The sequence below is a fragment of the Episyrphus balteatus genome, chromosome 1 (genome assembly GCF_945859705.1).
Source record: "Episyrphus balteatus chromosome 1, idEpiBalt1.1, whole genome shotgun sequence".
NCBI lineage: Eukaryota > Metazoa > Arthropoda > Insecta > Diptera > Syrphidae > Episyrphus > Episyrphus balteatus.
The window spans coordinates 68,468,720-68,492,463 of NC_079134.1; the positions used below are offsets into that span (position 1 = coordinate 68,468,720).

The 23,744-nt window shown below is 34.3% G+C and overlaps 1 protein-coding gene and 1 long non-coding RNA gene across 2 annotated transcripts; both read left to right on the forward strand.

The window, feature by feature from the left end:
* Positions 1–17,615: 17,615 nt before the first annotated feature.
* Positions 17,616–19,272, forward strand: LOC129907623 (uncharacterized). The gene is made up of 2 exons (XM_055983927.1): positions 17,616–18,365; positions 18,427–19,272. The coding sequence occupies exons 1-2, from the start codon at positions 17,625–17,627 to the stop codon at positions 18,442–18,444; spliced, it is 759 nt and encodes a 252-aa protein (XP_055839902.1). The 5' UTR covers positions 17,616–17,624; the 3' UTR covers positions 18,445–19,272.
* A 2,200-nt stretch (positions 19,273–21,472) lies between these two features.
* LOC129907640 (uncharacterized) lies at positions 21,473–22,766 on the forward strand. Its single transcript, XR_008771110.1, has 2 exons — positions 21,473–22,014; positions 22,085–22,766. It is a non-coding gene; the product is annotated as an uncharacterized LOC129907640 (long non-coding RNA).
* Positions 22,767–23,744: the final 978 nt, after the last annotated feature.

Sequence of the window (23,744 nt, forward strand, 5' to 3'; positions counted from 1 at the left end):
TTCCAGGCTGGTTTCAGGAAAATTTATTCGACGATAGACCATATTTTTTCACTATTGAACATTGCTGATCTTTATAAAAGGAGACAGAAGAAGTTATACGCGTTCTTTATAGACTTTCGTGCAGCATTTGACTCACTCGATCGTGAAGCCCTTTTTTACAAGCTCTGTGTGACAGGAATTTCGAGCAAAGTTGTAAGCGTCCTAAAAGCGATGTACGCCAACAACTTAGCCTACGTTTGGGACGGCGAGTCAATATCCGAGGAGTTTGCAACAGTAACTGGTCTTAAGCAAGGATGTATACTTAGTGCCCTGCTATTAATAATTTTCATCAATGATATTACTGATGAAGTGAGAGGTAGAATCGTTGTGGAAGGATTGACTATCCCAGCCCTTATGTATGCAAATGACATCGTGCTGTTCTCAGAAACAATAGATGGCATGCAGCTCATGATAAATAGGCTGGGGGTATATTGCAATCGATGGAACCTTGAAGTTAACCTGCAAAAATCGAAGATGATGATTTTCAGGAGGAGGTGGCAGATATTCAAGAAATGAAAAATGGAAGTATAATGGCCAGACAGTTGATATTGTGCGCGAGTACAAATACCTTGGAGTTTTGCTAACCTCAAACCTAAACATGAAAAAACATCTGATGGGAAAATTGGCGGAGGCCAAACGAGCATTCTCCTCGTTATGGGAAAGATGCATCAGGAACAGGTACGTTGAGCACAGTTCTAAACAAAAGTTGTTCCGCTCCACAGCGGGGCGCAGATTTGGGGGTATTCCGCCTTTGAATCTGTGGAAAAATTCCTAAGGTATTTTGTAAAAAGAATCTTTCGATTACCAAAAAATACGCCAAATTACATGATTTACCTAGAATCAGGTATACCACCTTTGGTAATGGACACCCTAGCCATACACTTCAACTATATTGTAAAGGTAATTGAAATGGAAGATAGTCGGATACCAAAGAAAGTTTTAAAAGCAGCCACCAAAGAAAAAGGAACAATGTTCGACGAATGGACTAATCTTGCAACAACATGTGAAACTAACTTGAATATAACTTCAAGAGAGCAACCGTCAAGGCTAAGGATAAAGTTTAATGAGATCCTGGAGCAGTTCGGAAGCGTACTGTTCGAGAGGCATGCATCGGAAGCCAGCTCTTCTCTGTTTAGATGCTACTATAGTCGTCTGAGATACAACCTTCAACAGAACTCGTATCTTCTAAATAGGAACTCGTTAAACAAAATAAACATAATTTTTAAAGCGAGAGGCGAATTGCTCAATCTAAATTTTGTACCACACCTACCAGATCTGCCTTTGCTGTGTAGTCTATGTAACATGTAAGCTCGTGAAGATACATTACATTTTATTGCGATATGCCCAGTGCTGATTGAATTTCTGTTGAGATACTTCAGCAAACGCAGCATAGAAGAAGGAGAAATGCTCAGCATAATCAACGGCGACCAAGGATGGGATGGACTCTACAACTATATTGTTACTGCACTACGTTATAGAAAAGCTATTCTCGAAGAAGATTTTTAGTTTTATAAAATAGTAAACAAAAAATATTTAACACTTTCTGTATATTAATAAATGTAATAATATTTCAAAATGTCAGTCTGGTAGACGGCCATATTGGTCATATCAATTAGGCCACCTGAACTTAAGATCCGAATTTTCAGAGGCTCTGATTGGTCAGATGTCATAAAAAGTTAGGTGGCATTTGGTTACGTTTTTGACATTTAGCTACGATTTTAGGGGGATTCACCAACAAACCGGTTGTCATTTAGCCTGATGGCCGAATTATATTTTTCGTTCACACTCATCAGACAATTTTCATCAATACCCATTTTTCAGCTTATTTTTAAAAAGGGTATTCACGTAACGAGATAATTTTCTACTTTGTAGAAAGAAAACTCCGCAAAAGGTTTAAATGAACACCCCATCAGAAAATAATTGCGTAAACAAGGGAAAGAAACAGCTGTTTGTTAAACGTCAAATTGAACTTATACAATTTGTTTAATTAAAAAAATTAAGTCAAGCTAATTTTGCAAATACTATGCAACAATAAAAAATGTAATTTGCTCAAATAAAATAATATTCTCTTTTCAATATTAACATACTTTATTTGTGGTTATCTGAATAATAAGACAGATAGCCTATCCGATAGGTGATTGAACACACCCAAAGTTTATCAGATTTTTTTTCTACGGTTTCTGCTTCAAATTTGTTAGATAAAATTCTATGATTTGCGGAATATTTTTTCCATACAAATTTTGACAGCTCATTTGTACCGATAGAAAATTCTACGGTTTCTATGGGTTTTCCGCGTTAACGTGAATACCCCTAATATATCTTTACCCTATTCTGCTCTCAAATTAGAGAGAATGGATTATCACTGTCTGCCAGACAGACATGTCGTTTAATTGACTAACATGTCCGTCCGAACACCAAGGCTGTCGGTGTGTTTTGAAAATCTGGGTGTTCAGTTTATCAAAACAGCATCAGATCAGACCAAATGGCGGCTGCTCTTTCCGGTAAATTAGTCAATGTAAACCCCACTTTTCAGGTGGAAATTTTGATCTGAAAATTCAGATGGGTGTGTTGTGTTGGTAAAGTTGGTAAACGTACCAAATGTGCTACACCAAAATTGAACTTTGTGATTTTAATACAAGTTATAAATGGATTTGTTCATATTTGTTTTGTGTTTGGACGTTTGTTGTGGTGTTATTGTTATTTGTTCATATGATATTACAATGCAAATGCAATCAATTTATTTTTGTGTTTTTCCTTCGCATGTGCAGAGATGAAATAATGAAAATAAATGAGGAAACAAAAAACGTAATGAAGTTGGGAACCAAAGCAAAATTAAACATAAGTGGATATAGCAGAGAGGGATTTAATGAATCCAACAAAATAAGTTTGACAAAGACTGGAGTGATTTCGCTGAAAATATTAATAAATAACTTTTTTTTACAATCACTTGAACCACAGTACACATAATCATGCCTATTACCGAAGACGCAGAAGCACTGCGGTGGGAATGAGAGTCACTTTCGTCAGATTTCCTATTACTGAACTCGCCAATGCGGAAGTTATAGAATGACATTTGACATATCGCACATGTAGTACAAAAGTGTCACAACACAACTCAAAAATCTTCATTTTTCAATAGAGGCGATAAACCAATTTACCGAGAATAGAATGAGTATATTTATTAATTAGTTAATTTTTAGAAGAGGATATACACTTTTAACCAAATTCAGACAACCAGCATCATTTAAATTATCTTAAACCTTGGAAATTCACGTTTTTAGAGTTGTGACAATTTTGGTGATCTTTGTACAAAAAAAATAATGTATTATTTTGAGTTCAGCCACTTTAGACAAATTTTTTTTGAGTTGTGACAGGAATGATGTACCTGATTCTAAATAATTAAATCAATTTTTTTCATAGCTTTCATATTTTGTTAAGAATAAATTACACTGGTCAACAAAATTTAACTTTTTTTTTGCCACAAGAACCAAAATATACTTTTCTAGTAGATTTTAGGGTGCTGAATCCGAATCTGAAGTCAGAAAAATTTGATTGGCCTTCGATTTTGAAATATTACCGTTAGAAAATGCCAAAAAACGTAATTTTGGCTGTTTTCGAGGTTCTGTTTTTATGTGGGGTAATTCATTATAAATAAATTTGTAACGGTTATTATAAGAACAGATATTCTTCTTTCAAAAACTTTTTAAATTTTCCCGATATCTCTTTTATTGCTCGAGATATCTTAAGTTTTCATTTAATAAGTCAAAGAGAAACTAAACTTAATCTAAAGTTTAAGTCACTGGTCACAGAATTTTTGCCACAAGAACCAAAATATACTTTTCTGAAGGTTTTCGAGTTGCTGAACTCGAATCCAGAATCAGAAAAATTCTATTAGCCTTCGTTCTTAAAATATTACCGTTATAAAATGCAAAAAAGGGTTTTTTTTATAACGGTTATATTTCAAGAACGGAGGCTAATAGAATTTTTCTGATTGTGGATTCGAGTTCAGCAACCCAAAAACCTTCAGAAAAGTATATTTTGATTCTTGTGGCAAAAAAAGTGTAATTTGGTTGGCCAGTGTTGTTTCTGATCCAAAGACCACTACTTAAATTTTAAATATCTCGGGAAATAAAAAAGATATCGGAAAGATTTAAACTAGCTCTTATAGGCACCGTTACAAATTTATTCACTATTAATTACTCCACATAAAAACATAACCTCGAAAACAGCCAAAATTACGTTTTTTGACATTTTCTAACGGTAATATTTCAAAAACGAAGGCCAATCAAATTTTTCTGACTTTAGTTCCGGATTCAGCACCCTAAAAACTACTAGAAAAGTATATTTTGGTTCTTGTGGCAAAAACCTTGTTGACCAGTGTTATTGAATATTATTTCAATATAATGTCGTTTATTCATCACACCTCTTTTTGAGCCTTTCCTTCTCTTAAACTGAAAACTTTAACTTTATTTGGAATAGGAAATTATTCAGAAATTCTCTTTGATACCACCGTTTATCTTGAGGTTCTCCTGGATCTCATATCTCATTATAAAAACCGTCGTAAAAAAAACATAGGTTTAAGAAAACTAGAAAGACCGAAGCACAAAATCATATTATATAAGAGATTTCGGTGAGATGAATCACAAAAGGGATTTGAGATACTTACGTTAGGAAACCACAAACATTTTTTTTAGACTAGCTATAAGCCGTTGAAATATTTTATTCACCTAAAATATCTGCCCTAGCTAGCTTAAGGTTTGATAAAAAAATTGGAAGCATTTGGGATTTAATTGAGCAATATTTTTAAATAAATAACAAAACTGTATTAACTCTAAATTACAACTATTCATTTATCTAAAGTGTTGTAACTTAAAATAATACAAAGGGGATACGGTAACCTCAATCAACTAAAATGTCACAATTAAAAATGAAACAAATGCTTTGCCCCAGAAAATTCAGCAAAAGTGTTTCAATTCAAAATGCAACACTCGATTTTCTTGAAAATGGTACAACTAAAATGACACAATTCAAATTAAGACACTTTTAATACTTATGAAACAACTTTTTCCAACAAGAATCACGTCACAACTAAAAATATGTCATTTTTGTCAAAGGACTTTTTATTTCAAATGAAACAACTAAAACGATATTTTACCTTCAAATTATATCAATGGCAACTAGATAGATTTGTCCGGGAAAATTTCAAATATTTTTTTATGTCAAAAACTAAAGAAATGTGTTTTTTGAGTTGTGACACTTTTGTACTACATGTGCGATATGTCGGTAAACAGTTTAGGGTGGTTTCTTGGATCGGTAATACATTTTATCCAGGGGAGTTCACGGATTGAAATTTGATTCGGTTGTGGATCGAGTAAATACCCGGGGAGTGAATCACTGCGTCTTCGGTAATAGGCATGAATATCTTCCGAACGTTGTGAAAATTTGTTTGTCAAAAATGGGCACCAATCTGTCAGGTCTGCCTTTAATTTTTATATTTCAATCGCAACAAACAGGAAATTTGTTTTTTTTTTTTTAATTTAAAAAATGTCATTTGAAAAAATTTTAAATTAAAAAATAACAAATTTTCTTCGTGTTTTTTCGCGGAAAATGATGAATAATTCTAAAAAATTAGTGGTGTGCGTGGTTTTTCGGTTTTTGTGCGTTTTCGTCGGTAATTTAAAACAATTAAGAATTGCGGTAGCTGACATTAGGCGTGTTTTTTTTGGCATCGCTATCTGGAGCCAAATTCGATTTCCCAAAAAAACGTATCCGCTGTCAGATAATAAAACACAACAAAAAAAACCAAATGTTTTTCAAGATTATTTTTGAGTAGTTTTTACGCATAATTAATTTAAATTTGAAACGTTAGAAATAAAACAAAATAAACTAAATTGCCAAAAATGGATTTTTCTGATTTTCAATTTGTACATCCATCTGAATTTGTTCAAAGTTGAATTTTTTATTTTGGTTTTGCTTTCGGATAATTTTTGACATATTCGTAGCTTTGCCCTTCAAGCAAACAGGTCCGACCTCGGTCCGAATCCGCTCCGCCTGAGGAGGAGCTGAGTCCGACTTCGGATCAGAAACTGGTCCGAAGGCGGCTCAAATTAGTATGGAAATTATAATCACCGCGAAGTCGATTGCATATGTATTAGTGTGGTGAAAATCTCTATTCCGAGAAAACGGAGCCGAAGCGGAGCAGCGAAAACCTACTAGAAAGAGAAACAAAAAAGGGATGACGTTTCGCGTTTGCGACCAAAAAAGAACAAGATTTATTTTTTTTTTCACTGAAACTGTTTTTTTTTTATTTAATTTTGGCAAACGAAATTTTCACAATATATTAGGGTGGGTCAAAAAAATCTAAATTTTTTTTTTGATTTGGTACTCCAAAAAATCGATTGCTAGACCCCTCTAGGATATACACACCAAATATGAGCTCTTTATATTAATTTTTACATCAAGCTTCTACTAAAAAAAAATAATTTTTTTATTAATTGACTTTTTAGCAAATTTCTTTTCATATTCTTGTAGGAAATTGAACGCTCTACAAAAAAGGCCTTATACACTTTTTTCGTTTATCTAACCGTTGAATAGATATTTGAGGTCCAAAAATAGAGAAAATCTTTAAAAATTCGTTTTTTGTTCTTAATTTTGTAACAAATTGAAAAATTATAATAATCAAACGCGCAAGACAAATTCTTTTTGCAAATTGATTGCTCCACAAAAAAGGTCTTAATAACTTTTTTCATTAATCTAACCATTCTAAAGATATTCGAGGTCAAAGTTAAAAAAAAATATAAAAACATTTTATATTTTTAAAAAATTTCCAATTCACTGAAACTTCATTATTTTCAAATTAGCAAGATATATTCTTGTAGGGGCTTAAACGTTCTACAAAAAACTCCTCGGAATCAAATTGATTGCTTTAACCGTTTAGAAGATATTCGTATCCAAATCGCAATGCATACGGGTCATAAGAAAACTATTGAAATCAGTGAGCATTGGTTTGGATACGAATATCTTCTTAACGGTTAAAGCAATCAATTTGAATCCAAGGAATTTTTTGTAGAACGTTTAAGCCCCTACAAGAATATATCTTGTTAATTTGAAAATAATAAAGTTTCAGTGAATTGGAAATTTTTTAAAAATATAAAATGTTTTTATATTTTTTTTTAACTTTGACCTCGAATATCTTTAGAATGGTTAGATTAATGAAAAAAGTTATTAAGACCTTTTTTGTGGAGCAATCAATTTGCAAAAAGAATTTGTCTTGCGCGTTTGACTATTATAATTTTTCAATTTGTTACAAAATTAAGAACAAAAAACGAATTTTTAAAGATTTTCTCTATTTTTGGACCTCAAATATCTATTCAACGGTTAGATAAACGAAAAAAGTGTATAAGGCCTTTTTTGTAGAGCGTTCAATTTCCTACAAGAATATGAAAAGAAATTTGCTAAAAAGTCAATTAATAAAAAAATTATTTTTTTTTAGTAGAAGCTTGATGTAAAAATGGAAAATTGCAAAGCGGAGGACCTTCCCATTAATATAAAGAGCTCATATTTGGTGTGTATATCCTAGAGGGGTCTAGCAATCGATTTTTTGGAGTACCAAATAAAAAAAAAAGAATTTCGATGTTTTGACCCACCCTACAATACACAATATAAAATACAATACATTTTTTTCATTTTATTTTATTTGTTGTTGCTGCTGTTGTTGGTGTTTCTTTAGATGCCCAATTGCATGTTTCACCTTCTGCCTTTTTCTTCATCATTAGAGATTACATCTACAACACAAACAGAAACACATCACTTTAATCCAAACACTTTGAGCGATATAATACAACATACCTTTTTTTGTTTCCATATTGTTAATAGTTTGATATAATTGTTTATAATTATACTTATATTTTATTAACAACGACACGAGACACGACGCGACTAAACACTTCAACAAAAAATAACAAAATGACGCCCTTGGTCTTGTTGGCTATGTCTGTCTACTTTTTTTTCCTTTTCTCAGTTTTCACCACGATTCTCTTAGACTTTGTGTTCATACACAAAAAGTTGCAAGTGTGTGAGTGCAACCCCGCTTTTCTCGGTCGGAGGTTGGACTGCCTTTTCTGGACTCCGTTTTCTTGCTTGAAGGGTGGGGTCAGTCGTCGTTCATGAAATTGAAGTTTTTATAGGTGACCCGTTTATATGCAGGGTCGAAAGATCGAAGTTGAAATTCGTATGTGAAATGTGGAAGACTTGTTTTAATTTTTGCAATAGGGGTCAAAATTTGTATAAATAACTTTAACTTAACTACAACGACCACTTTTGGCAAAAAGTGGGAAATTTAGGTACACAAATTTTTGATTTTTTCTAGCGCCATTTGTATTTGAAAAAAAAAACTACAAAAATTGTTTTTGACATCAAGAAATAAGCTTTCTGCATCATTGTTTTTAATTTTGTGGTCAGAAAAACATAAAAAATATTTAACTTATGTCCTTTTCTAAGAATTGCTTTTGATATTTTTGTGTAACAATCCCAGAGTTTTCCTGGTAAATAGTAGATGAAATCTAGTTATTAGGTGTGTTTTTTTGTTTATCTATATAGATTTTGTGCAAAAAAACGACATCGTGATTTTTGAAATCCATGCAAACATTTGGCACCACTGTACATACACTTTGGAAACTGTCTGTCAAAAATATTGCTTTTGTTGTTTTTTTTTTAATTTTAACTCCGAAGTGGGAAGGCCATTACATCCATGTTGGATGCAAAAAAAAAAAATGTTCACAAAAAAACAAAAACCATTTGGCCATGGCATCCATGTTGGATTCAAAAAAATTTTATTTTTCACATAAAACCAAAAATCATTGGTATATTCTAAGCTACATTTTAAGATCATAACCACTAAAATTAATTGTGTTCGTTCTTGTGTTATAAGCGTTTATATTATAATATTGAATTTTTTTTCGATTTTGTAAAAATCAAAAGTGGAAACTTTTTTATTTTTATTTCTAACTTTTCGAAAAGCTTTGGTAGTTTTATGTATATATTTGTTCAACGATCTTATCAGGATCCATTTCAGACTTTTATCTGAAAAGTGCATTGCGTATATACCGCAATATAAACATTTCATAGCAACAATGTCAAACAAATTTTTGATTATTTTTTTCCATGAGAGCTGTTTTCAAACCTTATTTTCTCCGCTTTTTTTTTTTTTGTTAATATGTTCAGATATTTCTGTATGAACACAACAATTAAACTACCTTGGCACTACTGTTTTTATCGAGAGAAAGTAAAATCTGGATAATTATCTGGATTTTTCAAAAATCTATACAGATAAAGTTTTTGTTGTTTTTAACACGTAAATTGTCTCGATGTCGTTTTTTGCACAAAATCTATATAGATAAACAAAAGAACACATCTCTTGCTTGCGAAATGTGGTCATATAAACTTAACTTTTTAAAATTAAACAATAACAAATGTTCAGCAAATGTTAAACAGAGAAGTGTGTTTGAAGTGCTTGTACCTATGTGTGGATCTTGATAATTAAGGTTCAATGCATATTTTTGAATCTCAAGTCTCAAATAGATCATGAAATCTGAGATTTTGTCCACTTTTTCCTCACTAAAAGAGGTGGTAACCTCTTTTAGCTGTCAGATTCACAAATTCGAAAAAAATGAAAATTTGTGACAGTTTTCGCACCTCAAAATTAAAAGCATTGATGCAGACAACTTATTTCTTGATGTCAAAAACAATTTTTGTAGTTTTTTTTTTCAAATACCTACCTATAAATGGCACTGGAAAGAATAAAACAAATTAGTTTTGTAAATTTCCCACTTTTTACAAAAAGTGGCCTTTGTAGTTATCCTTAAATCTCGCAAATAGAAAACCACATTACAGAAGACAAATATTAAACACTGTACAGCAACTATGTTTGACTCGTTCCTTGATTTTATTTCAATTAAAAGCCAATAAAGAGAAGAGTAGTGCCCGTCGTACACCTAGCTCTCAACGCATTCAACGCAAATTTAAAACCTTAAATTCTAATTGATGGTGCTTTCAATTATATTCAAACAACGAGTTTTAGACAGTTGTTACTGCTAAACGAACTAATTAAAAAGTATACGTATAGTGCCATCGTTTTTGTTATAATTAATTTGTTAAATTCGCGTTGAGTGCGTTGAACGCTAGGTGTACGACGGGCATTAGTTAAGTTTCAATCAACGGTAAATATGTATACAGGGTGTCCCAAAAGTCAACGTCGAAACGAAAACAGTAGACAGCGAGGGTGGTGACAGTTATCAGAAAAAAATTTTAAAAAAACGCAGCCATATATTTTGTGAGTTATGGGCATTCAAAAAAAGTCGAAAAAATGGTCACCCTGTGACGGTTTTTCATGTGCCGTGAATACAAATTTTAATTTTTCTCATAACCCTGAATAACCCTGCTACCAAATGAATTCAAAAATTTTAACTCAGCTGCATCAGTTTTAAAGCAAATATTACTTTTTTGCCCAACCAAGTACTAACAAATTTTACATGACTATAATTCAATGAACTGTAGTGTAAAAAAAATGCTCTACGATGTTTCGGCAAGTTACCTTAAAAGTTGGTGTGTTCAATTCTCTTTTCAAAATGGTATAACATCGTTGAGAATATTACATAAATAACCGAGATAAAATTTATTTTCTTAAGAAAACCGACTTTTTTATTAGGTAATTTTTCCATATTATTTAAGTTTTTGTTCTGAAAGAAACAAAACCATGCCCATAACTCGCAAAGTATATAGCTGCGATTTTTTTAAATTATTTTTCTGATAACTATCACCACCTACCCTATCTACCGTTTTCGTTTCGGTGTTGATTTTTGGGACACCCTGTATAGATGAAATGTACAAATAATTTTATGTGTGCGTTCCAAAATTAATTCAAAACAAACTAAAATAAAAGAACGCATTTAGTGGGTTGCACATTGCACTCTGCGAACATAGCCATCGAGACTCTTGATTTATCCGACAATCCGAAATTTTCTCCGATCGAATATCGATACTCAAAAAAATGTCAATTTCTTATCCGCAGCCAGATTTAAGTTTTAGTTTTATCCGCAGCTGGGTGTTGTATTTGTAATACATGGAAGCTCCCACTACAGATAGGGATAGCTGTGCCAAAAAAAACACCAATTGGTCGCCAAATTGTCATGTTTTGACAATTTGGCGACCAATGTCAGTTTGGAATATATTACCTTTTTATGTGTACTGTGGCTTGAACTATTTTTATTATCCTAGAAAAATAAATGTTCTTTTTTTAAAATCAATCCAAGTAGAGAATAAAAGTAGATTTCTCGTTATGTCCTTTGAATAAGAAGTACAGGAAGGGGTGTATATCACACCTATAGAGTTGGTGAGTGAAGCCACAAAAAATTTTTAAAAAAATAATGGGGGTATTCACGATCTGGTGCAACAGGCCTAGTAAAAATGTAAAATTTTATTTTTTTACAATTGTTATAAATTAATCTTAAGGTGAAGCAGTGGATCGAATTTGCGAAGCGAACAGAACCAGAACTATTGAATGGATTCATTTTGAAATGAAGATTTACTGAATGCACTCATCCGTCATCTCACTTAAATTTGAATTGATGAAAAAGCTAACAGCCAAATCCAAAGCAGAACAAGTTCGATCCACCGCCTCAATAAAATTACTAAAATTGAAATAAACTAGTTCGCAAGAATCTTGTTATATTCAATATTTTATTTTTTGGACGGACTTTCTGCCACACCGACAACATTTTTATTTCAATTTTAACTTGAATTGAATATCTTGATGAGCCGAAAAAGCGCAAGATTAAATCCTAAGAAAGATTCTGAAGAAACAAATTCAGACTTGGAAAGCGATTCTGAATCTGATCTTGACAAAACTTTGATTGGCGAGGCTGACATGGAGAAACTAAAAGAAGAAATGCAGGAGCTGCGATCACTATTAGACGCCGCCTTGGCAAATGCCAAAATTGAGAAAGAAGAACGCATTCGCCTGCAAGAACAGCTAAGTAGTCAACGACAGATAATGGTTTCCACATAGCCAGCCGACTGTGTCGCAGCCAGCGTCTACGACTTTGCCAATCACCAATTGTAGTAGAGACGCAGCCAGCGTCCATATCGTCCACAATTTCGTCAATCGACAACATGACGCAGCCAGCGCCCTTCGCATCGTTAGTTGCCGCCAATCCAATAGATGCACCACCATCCATTTCGACTACAGCCGCTAGTAAATTTACGACAGCTTCCATTTGTGCCACTAGCACAAATATTCAGTCGCCCGCTCCTTGTATGCATTCTGTGCCAGTATGCTATCCTACTTCCACGTTTACCCCGAGGTTAGTTTCATATCTGGCACCCTTGAATCCATCTCAAACGATTCCACACATGCCAACACCACCAGGTTTGACAATGCCGTCTTCTTTTGGACAAAACCACTGCGGGGAAGTTAATAATTTTGGAAACATCAGAAATTTGAAACATTTGCCATATTTCAATGGTCGACCAGAAGAATGGCCGATGTTTTGTACTGCCTACCACGAGTCAACGGTGATGTTCAATTACACCAAGGTGGAAAACAACTTCCGTTTGCAAAGGTGCATTAAGGGTGATGCAAAGGAAGCCGTCGAGTCGTTGTTGGTTCAACCCGATAACGTAGATCGAGTTATGGCAACGTTGGAGTTCCTCTATGGTCGTCCAGAGATTTTGTTGCGAAGTCAGTTAATCAAGGTTCAAGAAATTGCAACAATTTCAGAAGGCAAACTGGAACACCTAATTCCATTCGCATCAAAGGTGCAGAATCTCTCTACATTTCTCGAAGCAAGCGGGTTACATCAACACATGGCCAATCCAACTCTAATCGACGAACTGACACTCAAATTGCCAATGAGTAAACGATTAGAATGGGCCCAACGTAGTATGTACATTCAACCATATGCAACAGTCAAGCATTTTGATGAATGGTTGACGTCAGTAGCGAGATTGGTGTGTCTTGTCACTCCAAACTATTTGCCGCCAGCATCTGATACGAACTCAGGGCCAAAAAACGTACTACATGTCACACAACCTGGTGTCATGAATGAAAACTGTGGCTATTGTAAAGAACAGAAACATCCCGTGTTTGACTGTAGCATGTACACAAATCTGATAGTAAAACATAAATGGGAGTTCGCGAAGAAGAACCATCTTTGTTTCAGTTGAAAATATATTCGATATTTAATCACCGAAAGTTAAAAGAACGTAAAATTTGTGGTCGTTATAATTTATTATAGAATAGAATTTTATTTCTTATTGACCGCAAAAAATCGATAACAAAATATAAAAACACAGATGAAATTTAGTTTTTAAATATTTATTATTTTATCGAATGCATTTCGACCCTTAAATTGAAAGTTCATCTTCAGCGGGAGTTTAATAAAACAAAATGAAACGAACAAAGCTGAAAATGACATTTAAAACAAAAACAACTCGCTTTTACAAAATGAAATACATAGCTTACAAAAAATAGCTCTCTTACAAAAAGTAAATAAACAAACGAATTTTACATTAAAAAGAGTTGAAAAGAGATGACTCTATTGCATCAGCTTCTAAATTCATTAAATTATTTGTAGTTTGAATTTAAAGATGACTAGAAACTTGAATAAACATATGTTTAATATCTTTATACAGAAACAATCCGCGGTACTTTTTCGATGTGACAATATTTTCATAACAAAAAGAGAAAAACAAAACAAAAAACTATGTGATTTATTAAAAGAAATTCCACCTCTACAGAAACCTCACATTGAAAAAGTAGACAATCTAGTGGTGAATTTGTCAGATGAAGTTTTCACTGATAAGGAGTTAGAACTCTTAAACAGAGGTTTGAACTTCTCTGTTAAACCACTTGCCCCGCCTTTTGTTGATCTTGTAGCTGATATTGAATCATCTGTACAGTTTAAATCGTTTGATATCAAAAAAGAAATTAGAGATGTTGCCTCTGTTGAAATTAAAAAACAGAAGCAAAACTTAAAACACAATGACAAAGATACATTGAAGTGGAACGATGCTCTCTCAAAACTAAAACAACGAAATGTTTTCTATATGAAAGCCGATAAAGGTAACCAGGTCATTGTCATGAATAAAAATGAATATGATGAAAGGATGCTCACATCTATCCAAGAAGACAATTTTAAGGTTTCCAGGAGATCACCACTCAATAAAATGATTAACGATGTCCGTTCTGTAATTGACAATTTAAATCAAGTTTTCAATGTTAATAAGTTTTGGCTGCGTATGTCAAACCCAAAAGTTCCTCTGATATACGGTTTACCAAAGGTTCATAAACCTGGAAATAAAATGCGTAAGATCGTGTCATGTGTAAACTCTCCGTTTGCCAACATATCAAAATGGTTAGTAGCTGAACTAAATAGCTTTGAATTCGCAGATGAAATTAAAGATATTCAAATAGAAGAAGATGAGACGCTTATTTCGTTTCACGTCGCAGCTCTTTTCCCAAGCGTACCTATAAATATAGCAATAAAAATCATCAAAAAACACCTTGTTCATAAAGCAGTTTCTAATGAACACATAAACGCATTTATTAATGCAATTGAAAAATGCATGACATATAATTCGTTTCAATTTAGAAATCAGTTTTATAGCAATGATTTTGGTTGTAGTATGGGAAACAGTTTATCTCCTTTGGTGGCAGAGGCGTTTATGTCCAACTTCGAAACCGATCTAAAAAAGGAAGGCCTTCTATTACGCATTTGGTGGCGTTGCGTTGATGACACTTTTGCGGTTGTTAAAAAAGCAAATGTTGAATCTTGTTTAAATACCTTGAACAACAGATATGAAAGTATTAAGTTTACATATGAACTTGAATCAGGAGATGACCATTCATTACCTTTTTTGGATCTTAAAATAACACGCAATGATGGTAAAGTTCAATTTGCAGTATACAGGAAGTCGACATCCACTGACCGCTTCATCACATTTGATTCCTACTGCAATCATCAAAACAAAATTGCAGCTTTTCATTCTATGGTTTATAACTCTGCCGCCTTCCACTTTCCTTGCAAAACTATAAAACTGAGTATGAACATATACTTCATTTGGCTACAATTAATGGTTACAACAAACATTTAATCGACAATTTAATTATAAAACACTCAAACAAAATACGAAAAAGAAATCTTTCAACTCTTTTCGCGCAAAATGTTTGTTCAAATAAATCAGATCAAAGACGAGCTGCTATCGCTTTCGTTCTGAATGTCACAAACAAATTACATAAATACTACGAGAAATCAAACATAAAAATCGTACACACAAACAACAACAAACTTCGTTTATCACTTGGAACTACAAAAGACTCTATACCAATGCTTGAGCGAAGTGGTGTTTATAAAATCACCTGCAAAGACTGCGATGCCTCTTACATTGGACAGACGAGAAGGGTCAAAGCCCAAGACAAGAGCAAGTGAACACGAAAGAACAGTAGACAACAAGGAAATTCAAAAAGCGATATCATCACACATCTTTAATTTCGACAAAACAGAGTCTCACTCTGTTACACCAAATATTGACAACATAAAATTTTTAAAAACAGTAAATAATCCATCTAAGTTATATGCTTACGAATCTTTTTTCATTCAAACTACAAATAATTTAATGAATTTAGAAGCTGGTGCAATAGAGTCATCCCTTTTTAACTCTTTTTAATGTAAAATTCGTTTGCTTATTTACTTTTTGTAAGAGAGCTATTTTTTGTAAGCTATATTTTTTGTAAGCTATGTATTTAATTTTGTATAAGCGAGTTGTTTTTGATTTAAATGTCATTTTCAGCTTTGTTCGTTTCATTTTGTTTTATTAAACTCGCGCTGAAGATGAACTTTCAATTTAAGGTTCGAAATGCATTCGATAAAATAATAAATATTTAAAAACTAAATTTCATCTGTGTTTTTATATTTTGTTATCGATTTTTTGCGGTCAATAGGAAATAAAATTCTATTCTATAATAAATTTGTTTCAGTTGTCTGCGGTTTGGCCACAGTGTGCGCACATGCAAAAGTCGTAAGATATGTGGAATTGATAGTTGTTCCAAAGCCCATCACACCTCGCTTCATGACGTTGAGTATACTGCTGAGATTCACGTGTTGTGAATCTTCGAATAAGTGCCGACAAGGAAGAAGCTGAGCAGTACTCGATTGAAAGTGTGCATGCAGTCAACGATTTGGATCTACCGACTCAATCATTATCAGTGAAAGATTTGAAGGCAATATATCGATACTTGGGAGACGTTGCATTGCCTTTATACGAGAATGTCAAACCTGAGGTCCTTATTGGACTTGACAACTGTCACCTGGGAACACCGATACAAATAATTAAGGCCGATGATGTTGGACCTATTGCTGCCGAAACCAGGCTTGGTTGGACTGTGTACGGAAGAACATCAAAGGCGAATACCAGTCACGATAAGGTTGTCGTTCTTCTCAATTACAAACAAGAACAAGAAGACGCTGATTTGAATGAACTCGTCGAAGAGTACTTCAGCATGGACTCATTTGGGGTGAAGAAACCGACGAAGCCATTAGTCTCTCCGGCCGAAGAAAGAGCTCTTCAAATATTATCAAATACTACATGGAGGGTAAACAACCGTTACCGGACAGGTCTTCTCTGGAAAGATGATATCGTTGATATGCCATCGAGTTATGAAATACAGAGAAATCATCGCCGGCTACTTAAACAAAGGGTATGCTAGGAAGTTAACAGATGCTGAGTCTAGTATAACAACACCCAGAACCTGGTATCTCCCTCACTTTGGTGTTCAAAATCTTAACAAACCAGGGAAGATACGTTAAGTATTCGATGCGGCCGCGAAGGTAAAAGATACGAACACTTCATTAAATTCTTTCTTGATAAAAGGCCCCAAAGATCTCAAGTCACTGATGGCTATTTTGTACAATTTCCGTTTACGTCCAGTTGCAATTACTGGGGACGTAAGAGAAATGTTCCATCAGGTGATGATCCGTCCTGAGGACCAGAACTCGCAACGTTTTCGTTGGCGATTTCTCGCAACCGATCCTATCAGCGTGTACGTGATGCAAACAATGATTTTAGGTGCCAGCTGCTCACCATGTTCCGCAAACTATGTGAATGATACTAACGCCATGAGATTCATTAATGTTCAACCACGAGCTGTTAAGTCTATAATAGATCACCATTATGTAGACGACTACGTTGACAGTTTTGAAAGTGAGGCAGAAGCAGTCGAGGTCACTAGAGCCGTGATATCAATCCAAATGAGTGGTGGTTTTGAATTAAGGAATTTCGCATCAAATTCCAAAGAGTTGTTGCGAGAAATTTATGCTACTACAGAGATGAATGAAATAAATCATCTGGTAGACATGAACGTTGAAGCAGCAACAGAAAAGGTGCTTGGGATGTGCTAGGATCCCGTTGATGACGTCTTAATATTCAAGCTCAAATTTGTTCGAGTAAACCTAGATATTATCGTTGCTAACAGACGTCCAACAAAGAGGGAATTTACGAGCATTGTCATGTCAATATTCGACCCGTACGGTATGATTGCCAACTTCGTCATTCATGTTAAATTGTTGTTGCAATCCATATGGAAGTACGGAGTTCAATTGGATCAGCGAATTCCAGATGAGATTTTCAAGAAGTGGTTGCTGTGGAAAGAAGAACTTCCAAAATTAAATCAGTGTCGTGTGCCAAGATGTCACAATATTTATTTGTCTGCAGCTACAAAAATAGTTCTTCACACTTTCGTCGATGCCAGTGAAGAGGCGTTTAGTGCTGTTACTTATCTTAGAATTGAAGTTGGAGATCAGGTATCTGTTTCTTTCATTGCCGGTAAAACAAGGTGCGCTCCTAAGAAACTTATATCTATTCCGAGACTCGAGCTGTCAGCCGCTGTTTTGGGTATCAGACTTTGCAACACGATTATCGAACATCATGATCTGACATTTGCTGATAAAATATTCTGGAGTGATTCAAAGACTGTTCTGAATTGGCTTAAGTCAGAACCCCGTCACCAAAAACAGTTTGTAGGTTTTCGTATCGCCGAAATTCTTGAAAGCAGTCATGTCAATCAGTGGCGCTGGATACCGTCAAAACTAAATCCAGCAGACGAAGCGACACGTTCAAGATATCCACCGAAATACAACCCCGAAAGTAAATGGCTAAATGGTCCATCAATCCTCGCATTGCCTGAGGATTCTTGGCCCTCACGACCCGAGGACATTGAAAGTTACGTTTGTCAGGAAGAAATGAAGCTGAAGTTTATACTCTTTGCTCAAACAGTAAGTAAAAAACAATCTTTTGATTTATCCAGATTTTGAAATACTCCAAGTTTTATCAAAGCATGTCAAAAGAAGCTAATATCGAAAGGAGAACTTTCGGCTTCAGAGTTGGAAAGCGCTGAAAGGGTATTGGTATCTGCAGCACAAAAGGATGTATATTTGGATGACATGATAGAGCTGAGTCACGCCCAGTGTGTTACCAAAACAAGCAACCTCTATAAATTAACGCCTTTTATAGACAACGATGGTCTCCTGCGTATTTACGGGCGTATCGATGCTGCTACTACCATACCATATGCCGCCAGACGCCCTATTATTTTGCCAAAGCAACACCATCTCACAAAATTAATAGTAGCACATTATCATTGCCGCCTCCGTCACCATAATAACGACACTGTTGTAAACGAAATTCGACAGAAGTTTTGGGTACCAAATCTGTGAGTAGCTGTGCAAAAGGCTAAGGCGAATTGCCTTATATGTAAATTTAGATCCATTATGCCATTGCCCCCACTGATGGGGCAGTTACCTGAAGATCGTCCCACACCTTTCGTAAGGCCATTTTGGCCCAGTCTACGTTACTATTGGACGAAGGCGGGAAAAAAGGTGGATAGCTCTATTCACGTGCATGACTGTGCGAGCAGTCCACTTAGAAATTGCTACCAACCTGTCAACAGATGCTTGTATATTGTGCATCTGCAATTTCGTGAATCGACGTGGGGTTCCAAAGCGCATAAGAAGCGATAGGGTTGGGGTCAAAATTCTGCCGGGGTCAAAATTCTTTTGTCAAAATTCTGCTTTCAAAATCCTGCTTTACAAAATTCTGCTTTCAAAATTCTGCTTTTCAAAATTCTGTTTTTCAAAATTCTGTTTTTTAAAATTCTGCTTTTCAAAATTCTGTTTTTCAAAATTTTGCAAAAAATTAAAAAAGGGTTTAGAAAATGTTAAAAAGCGCGCGCTTTTTAACATTTTCCAAACCCTTTTTTAATTTTTTGCAAAATTCTGTAAAATCATCTTCTTGATAAATTGTCTGCTTATTTGATTACTTACCTACATAATTTGTCATTCTTTGAATGCATACTAATTTTTGTTTTAATACTTAACATTTCCGAAAATAATTCAAATTTTTTTTAATTTATCAAATAAAGATGAATAATCAAAAATTTGAATAAGAAAAGGAATATTTTGTATCAAACAACATCGGTTCCAATAAGTTATAGATTTTATTCGAAAGAAAGTCAGTCTATGCATTTTAAAAAATATTTCTGAAACTTAAACAAAAAAAATTAGGAAAGTACCAATGTTGAATTACATTAATGAGGTGTATTTTTCTTTAGTCAGCACATATGCTATAAAAAAAAACAGAATTGGCAGAATTTTTTTGTTTAAGTATAATGCTGGCAGAATTTTGAAAAGCAGAATTTTAAAAAGCAGAATTTTGAAAAGCAGAATAGAAAAAAAGCAGAATTTTGAAAAACAGAATTTTCGTTAAAAAAGCAGAATTTTGAAAAGCAGAATTTTGAAGCCAGAATTTTGACCCGATCCCGAAGCGATAATGGCACAAATTTTCTTGGCGCAAGAAATGAGCTATTGAACACGACAATTTTTGATAGCGAGGCGATCAAAGCTGAACTTTCTTCAAGAAACATAGAGTGGCTTTTCAACTGCCGGTTAAACCCTCATGTGGGAGGGTGCTGGGAGAGACTCGTGCAATAGGTGAAACGAGTTTTGTCATATTCACTTCACGAGTTAGCTCCTCGACCTGAAACTCTTCAATGTGCTCTGATCGAAGCGGAGAATATTATTAATAGTCGACCACTTACGCATCTTCCAGTGTCAACTGATGATGAAGATCCTCTTACTCCGAATCACTTCTTGCTGGGCTGTCCGAACTCCACCCAAACTCCAGGGCCAGAAGATCCAAAAGCACTTTGCCTTCGAAAACAGTGGTTAGTTAGTCAACAAATAAAAGACCGATTTTGGAACAGATGGATGCGGGAGTATCTACTAGTGCTCACAAGGAGACGCAAATGGTTCCAACAAGTTCCACCTTTACAAGTTGATGATTTGGTTCTTATATGTGACTTCGATGTCCCAAGATCTGAGTGGAAACGCAGAAGAGTAACAAAGGTTTTCCTGGGACCAGATGAACAAGTTCAATCAGCTGTTGTGAAGTAAACTACAGGGCAGCTCCGTCGACCAGCTATTAAGTTGACTAAATTGGACGTTGTGGTTGGTGAAGCTTCTGATAGTACAGTGCGCCTCACGGGGGGTGGGGTATTATAAATTAATCTTAAGGTGAAGTAGTGGATCAAAGTAGTGGATCGATTTGCGAAGCGAACAGAACCAAAACTATTGAATGGATTCATTTTGAAATGAAGATTTACTGAATGCACTCATCCGTCATCTCACTTAAATTTGAATTGATGAAAAAGCTAACAGCCAAATCCAAAGCAGAACAAGTTCGATCCACCGCCTCAATACAATTACTAAAATTGAAGTAAACTAGTTCGCAAGAATCTTGTTATATTCAATATTTTATTATTTGGACGGACTTTCTGCCACGCCGACAACAACAATAGATCGTGAACGCCCCTCTTCTAATCTATAGTAAATATTGAAGCATGAATGAAATCCATGATGTTTTTTTAACGGGGTTGTTCCTCCACCGTTATTTCTCTTTTTTTCCATTTTTTTTTTAATTTAATTCTTTTTTTGTTCGGGTTAATTAAATTTCACAAATTATTTTACATCAAAAGAAACTAAATTACGGGACATGAGTAGCGACAACCATTAGAAACAGAATAAAAATGACAAACTGTTTATCATGGGCCACGCGACGGTGAGCTGCCATCTGTCAAAAATAATTTTACTCCATTGTAATTTTATTTTGCAATAGGGTTAGGGTATAGCTAAAGTGCAAGACTCTTGTATAATTTTAATCCATATATTTTGTTGTTGTAGTGTTGTAAGATTTTAAACTTTTGCACTTTTGCAATGATACTAGACCAGTTGCATCGGATCGTGAATACCCTTAGGTCCATTTTCTTCACTCGGAGTTGAACAAAACTTGAGAATTTTTATATTAAAAATTCTCAAGTTATGTTCAACTCCGAGTGAAGAAAATGGACCTTAATATATAATGTGTCAAAAAAATATATAATCTGTCAAATTTCGAGCTAGTTTTCCAGGGGCGAACTCACTTTTATTGGTGATGACAAGGCGATGCAATCATTGACTGACAATGTTTCAGCTAATCTTGATGATTTAAAAAAAATTTCAGTCTGTTTTTAGTTGAGGAAAAAAAAACAGTTTAACAGGGCTATTCTGGAGTTGTGATGCTCACAAGTCACAATTTTTTGTGAGTTTATTTTTGTGAGGTTTTTTATGAGGTTGTCACAATTTGGTATTCTGCGAAAAACCTCATAAGAAACCTCACAGCAAATTCACCACAAACGAGGTGAGTTTTTATTTTGACAGCCAGCTGATTTGTCAGATAAAAAAACAAAACACTTTGAATATAAATAAAAATCTACTATTTGTTCATATATTTTCGATATATACATTCTTCCAAGGAATTATAATCAATTATTTAGCAATTCCAACACCAGAGACCAGAAAAATATCTTGGACACAGGAGTTTTAGAAATCGGTTTGTACCTACAAATACAAATTGATGAATTCATAATCGAGTTATATTGTTTTGTTTTTATTTTTTGCAGATGTACCTACTCATGGACCAGATATGAATAACAAAAACGCTAGCTTCTTTCTTGTTATAGCGAATGAGACCAAATTGGTGCAGGGAAATCCAAAACCAAATGGAGGAGAACGCTGGCACTGTGAATGAGTTACTCCTGGTTTGCTTGTACACTTCATGGTTCATGCAAAACTAATTCATCCTCAATAAAGATATGAGATGCTTCTCACAGTGCATTGGCCATTGCAATACCCCTTTTAAACATTTCCCGAAAGGCCATTGGCACGACATGTATTCAATATGCTCTATTCGCTGGACACAACAAGCAAGCAGCTTGACTTGGCAACCAAATGTCTGCAGAGATACATGGAAGGCAACACCAATCATTACAACGTAGACGAAATGCTAGAGTTGTAGACCTTCAACAGAGTTTTGGTCCTCCAGAGTGTCGCTCCTAATATCATTGCCAACGAAGACGCCAAAAAAAACAGAACTATTACCGCAAATTTACGGTCATGTGCAAGTCATTTTTGCTGTTGATGGACTCCAATGTAGAAACTCCACAAAAATCTGTGAAGGTTCTTGGATTGGTTCTGCTGTGTGTCTACTTCATTTTTGTTTACTTGTAGAAAAAGGAGCCAAGTGAAACACAATTTTTAATTTATTTAATTAATTACTTTATAAATATTGATTTTTGTTTCGTATACATGTATTCTTCAATCGGAAAAGTCTACTTCAAAGTTTTAAGACGTTTATTGCTTAAGTTTTCATTCAAACTACATTCAATGTAGTTTAGAAAACAGAATCGGCTTTTTGATTAGTTCACATGATTCTTATTGACTTGTGGGTTGCTCTGAAAAAACTTGAGCATTATTAAAAGATGCTGGCATCGCTCTAGGTAGGATTTTGTGTGCTCTTCACTGCGCAAAATTATACATTGCTCAACCTCTCACATATCTTTGATGCTTCCTATAAAATAAATATATATTTATGATTTTGTAAATAGAAAAATAAAATGAATACAAATTACTTACCTCTAGAGTCATTTAGTCGAATGAGGTTACCTACAATAATTTATTTTATAATTTAATATAAGCGCCGTCATGTGATTATCAATGCGATCATTGGTCAACAGGAGGTTTTCGTTGAGGTTTTCATATATTTCAGTATCCTCATTGACGCGATTAAAACAATTTTTGCCCAGAGTAACGCCGACGCAGTCCATATGTCGCAAATATTCATCGATGACTTATCTGAGAAACTATCTTGGAATTGGTTATTGGTTTTGATTTTTTTTCTGCAATAAGATGCAACAAAAAAAAATCTAATTCAATTTTTGCTAAATCAAAAATAAAAAAAAAACTTAAAATTGTTCCCAAAATATTTATGGAAACAAAAAATATCAAAACTCTAGTAATTTGTGAGTAGTGACCTGCTCTGGAGGAGATCACAATTTTAACAATTTTTATGAGGCTCACAAGTTGTGAGGGTACCCCAGAATTCGAAAAACCTCACAAAATCAAACTCACCACACCTTATGAGGTTCTTGTGACTGTGAGGTTTTCGTTAGAATACGAAAAAGTCAAAAAATCGAGTTCAACTCGAGTTATGAGGTTATTGTGACTTGTGAGGCATCAGTGAGGTTGCCCAGAATAGGGCTGTAAAATTCGTATATAATTATG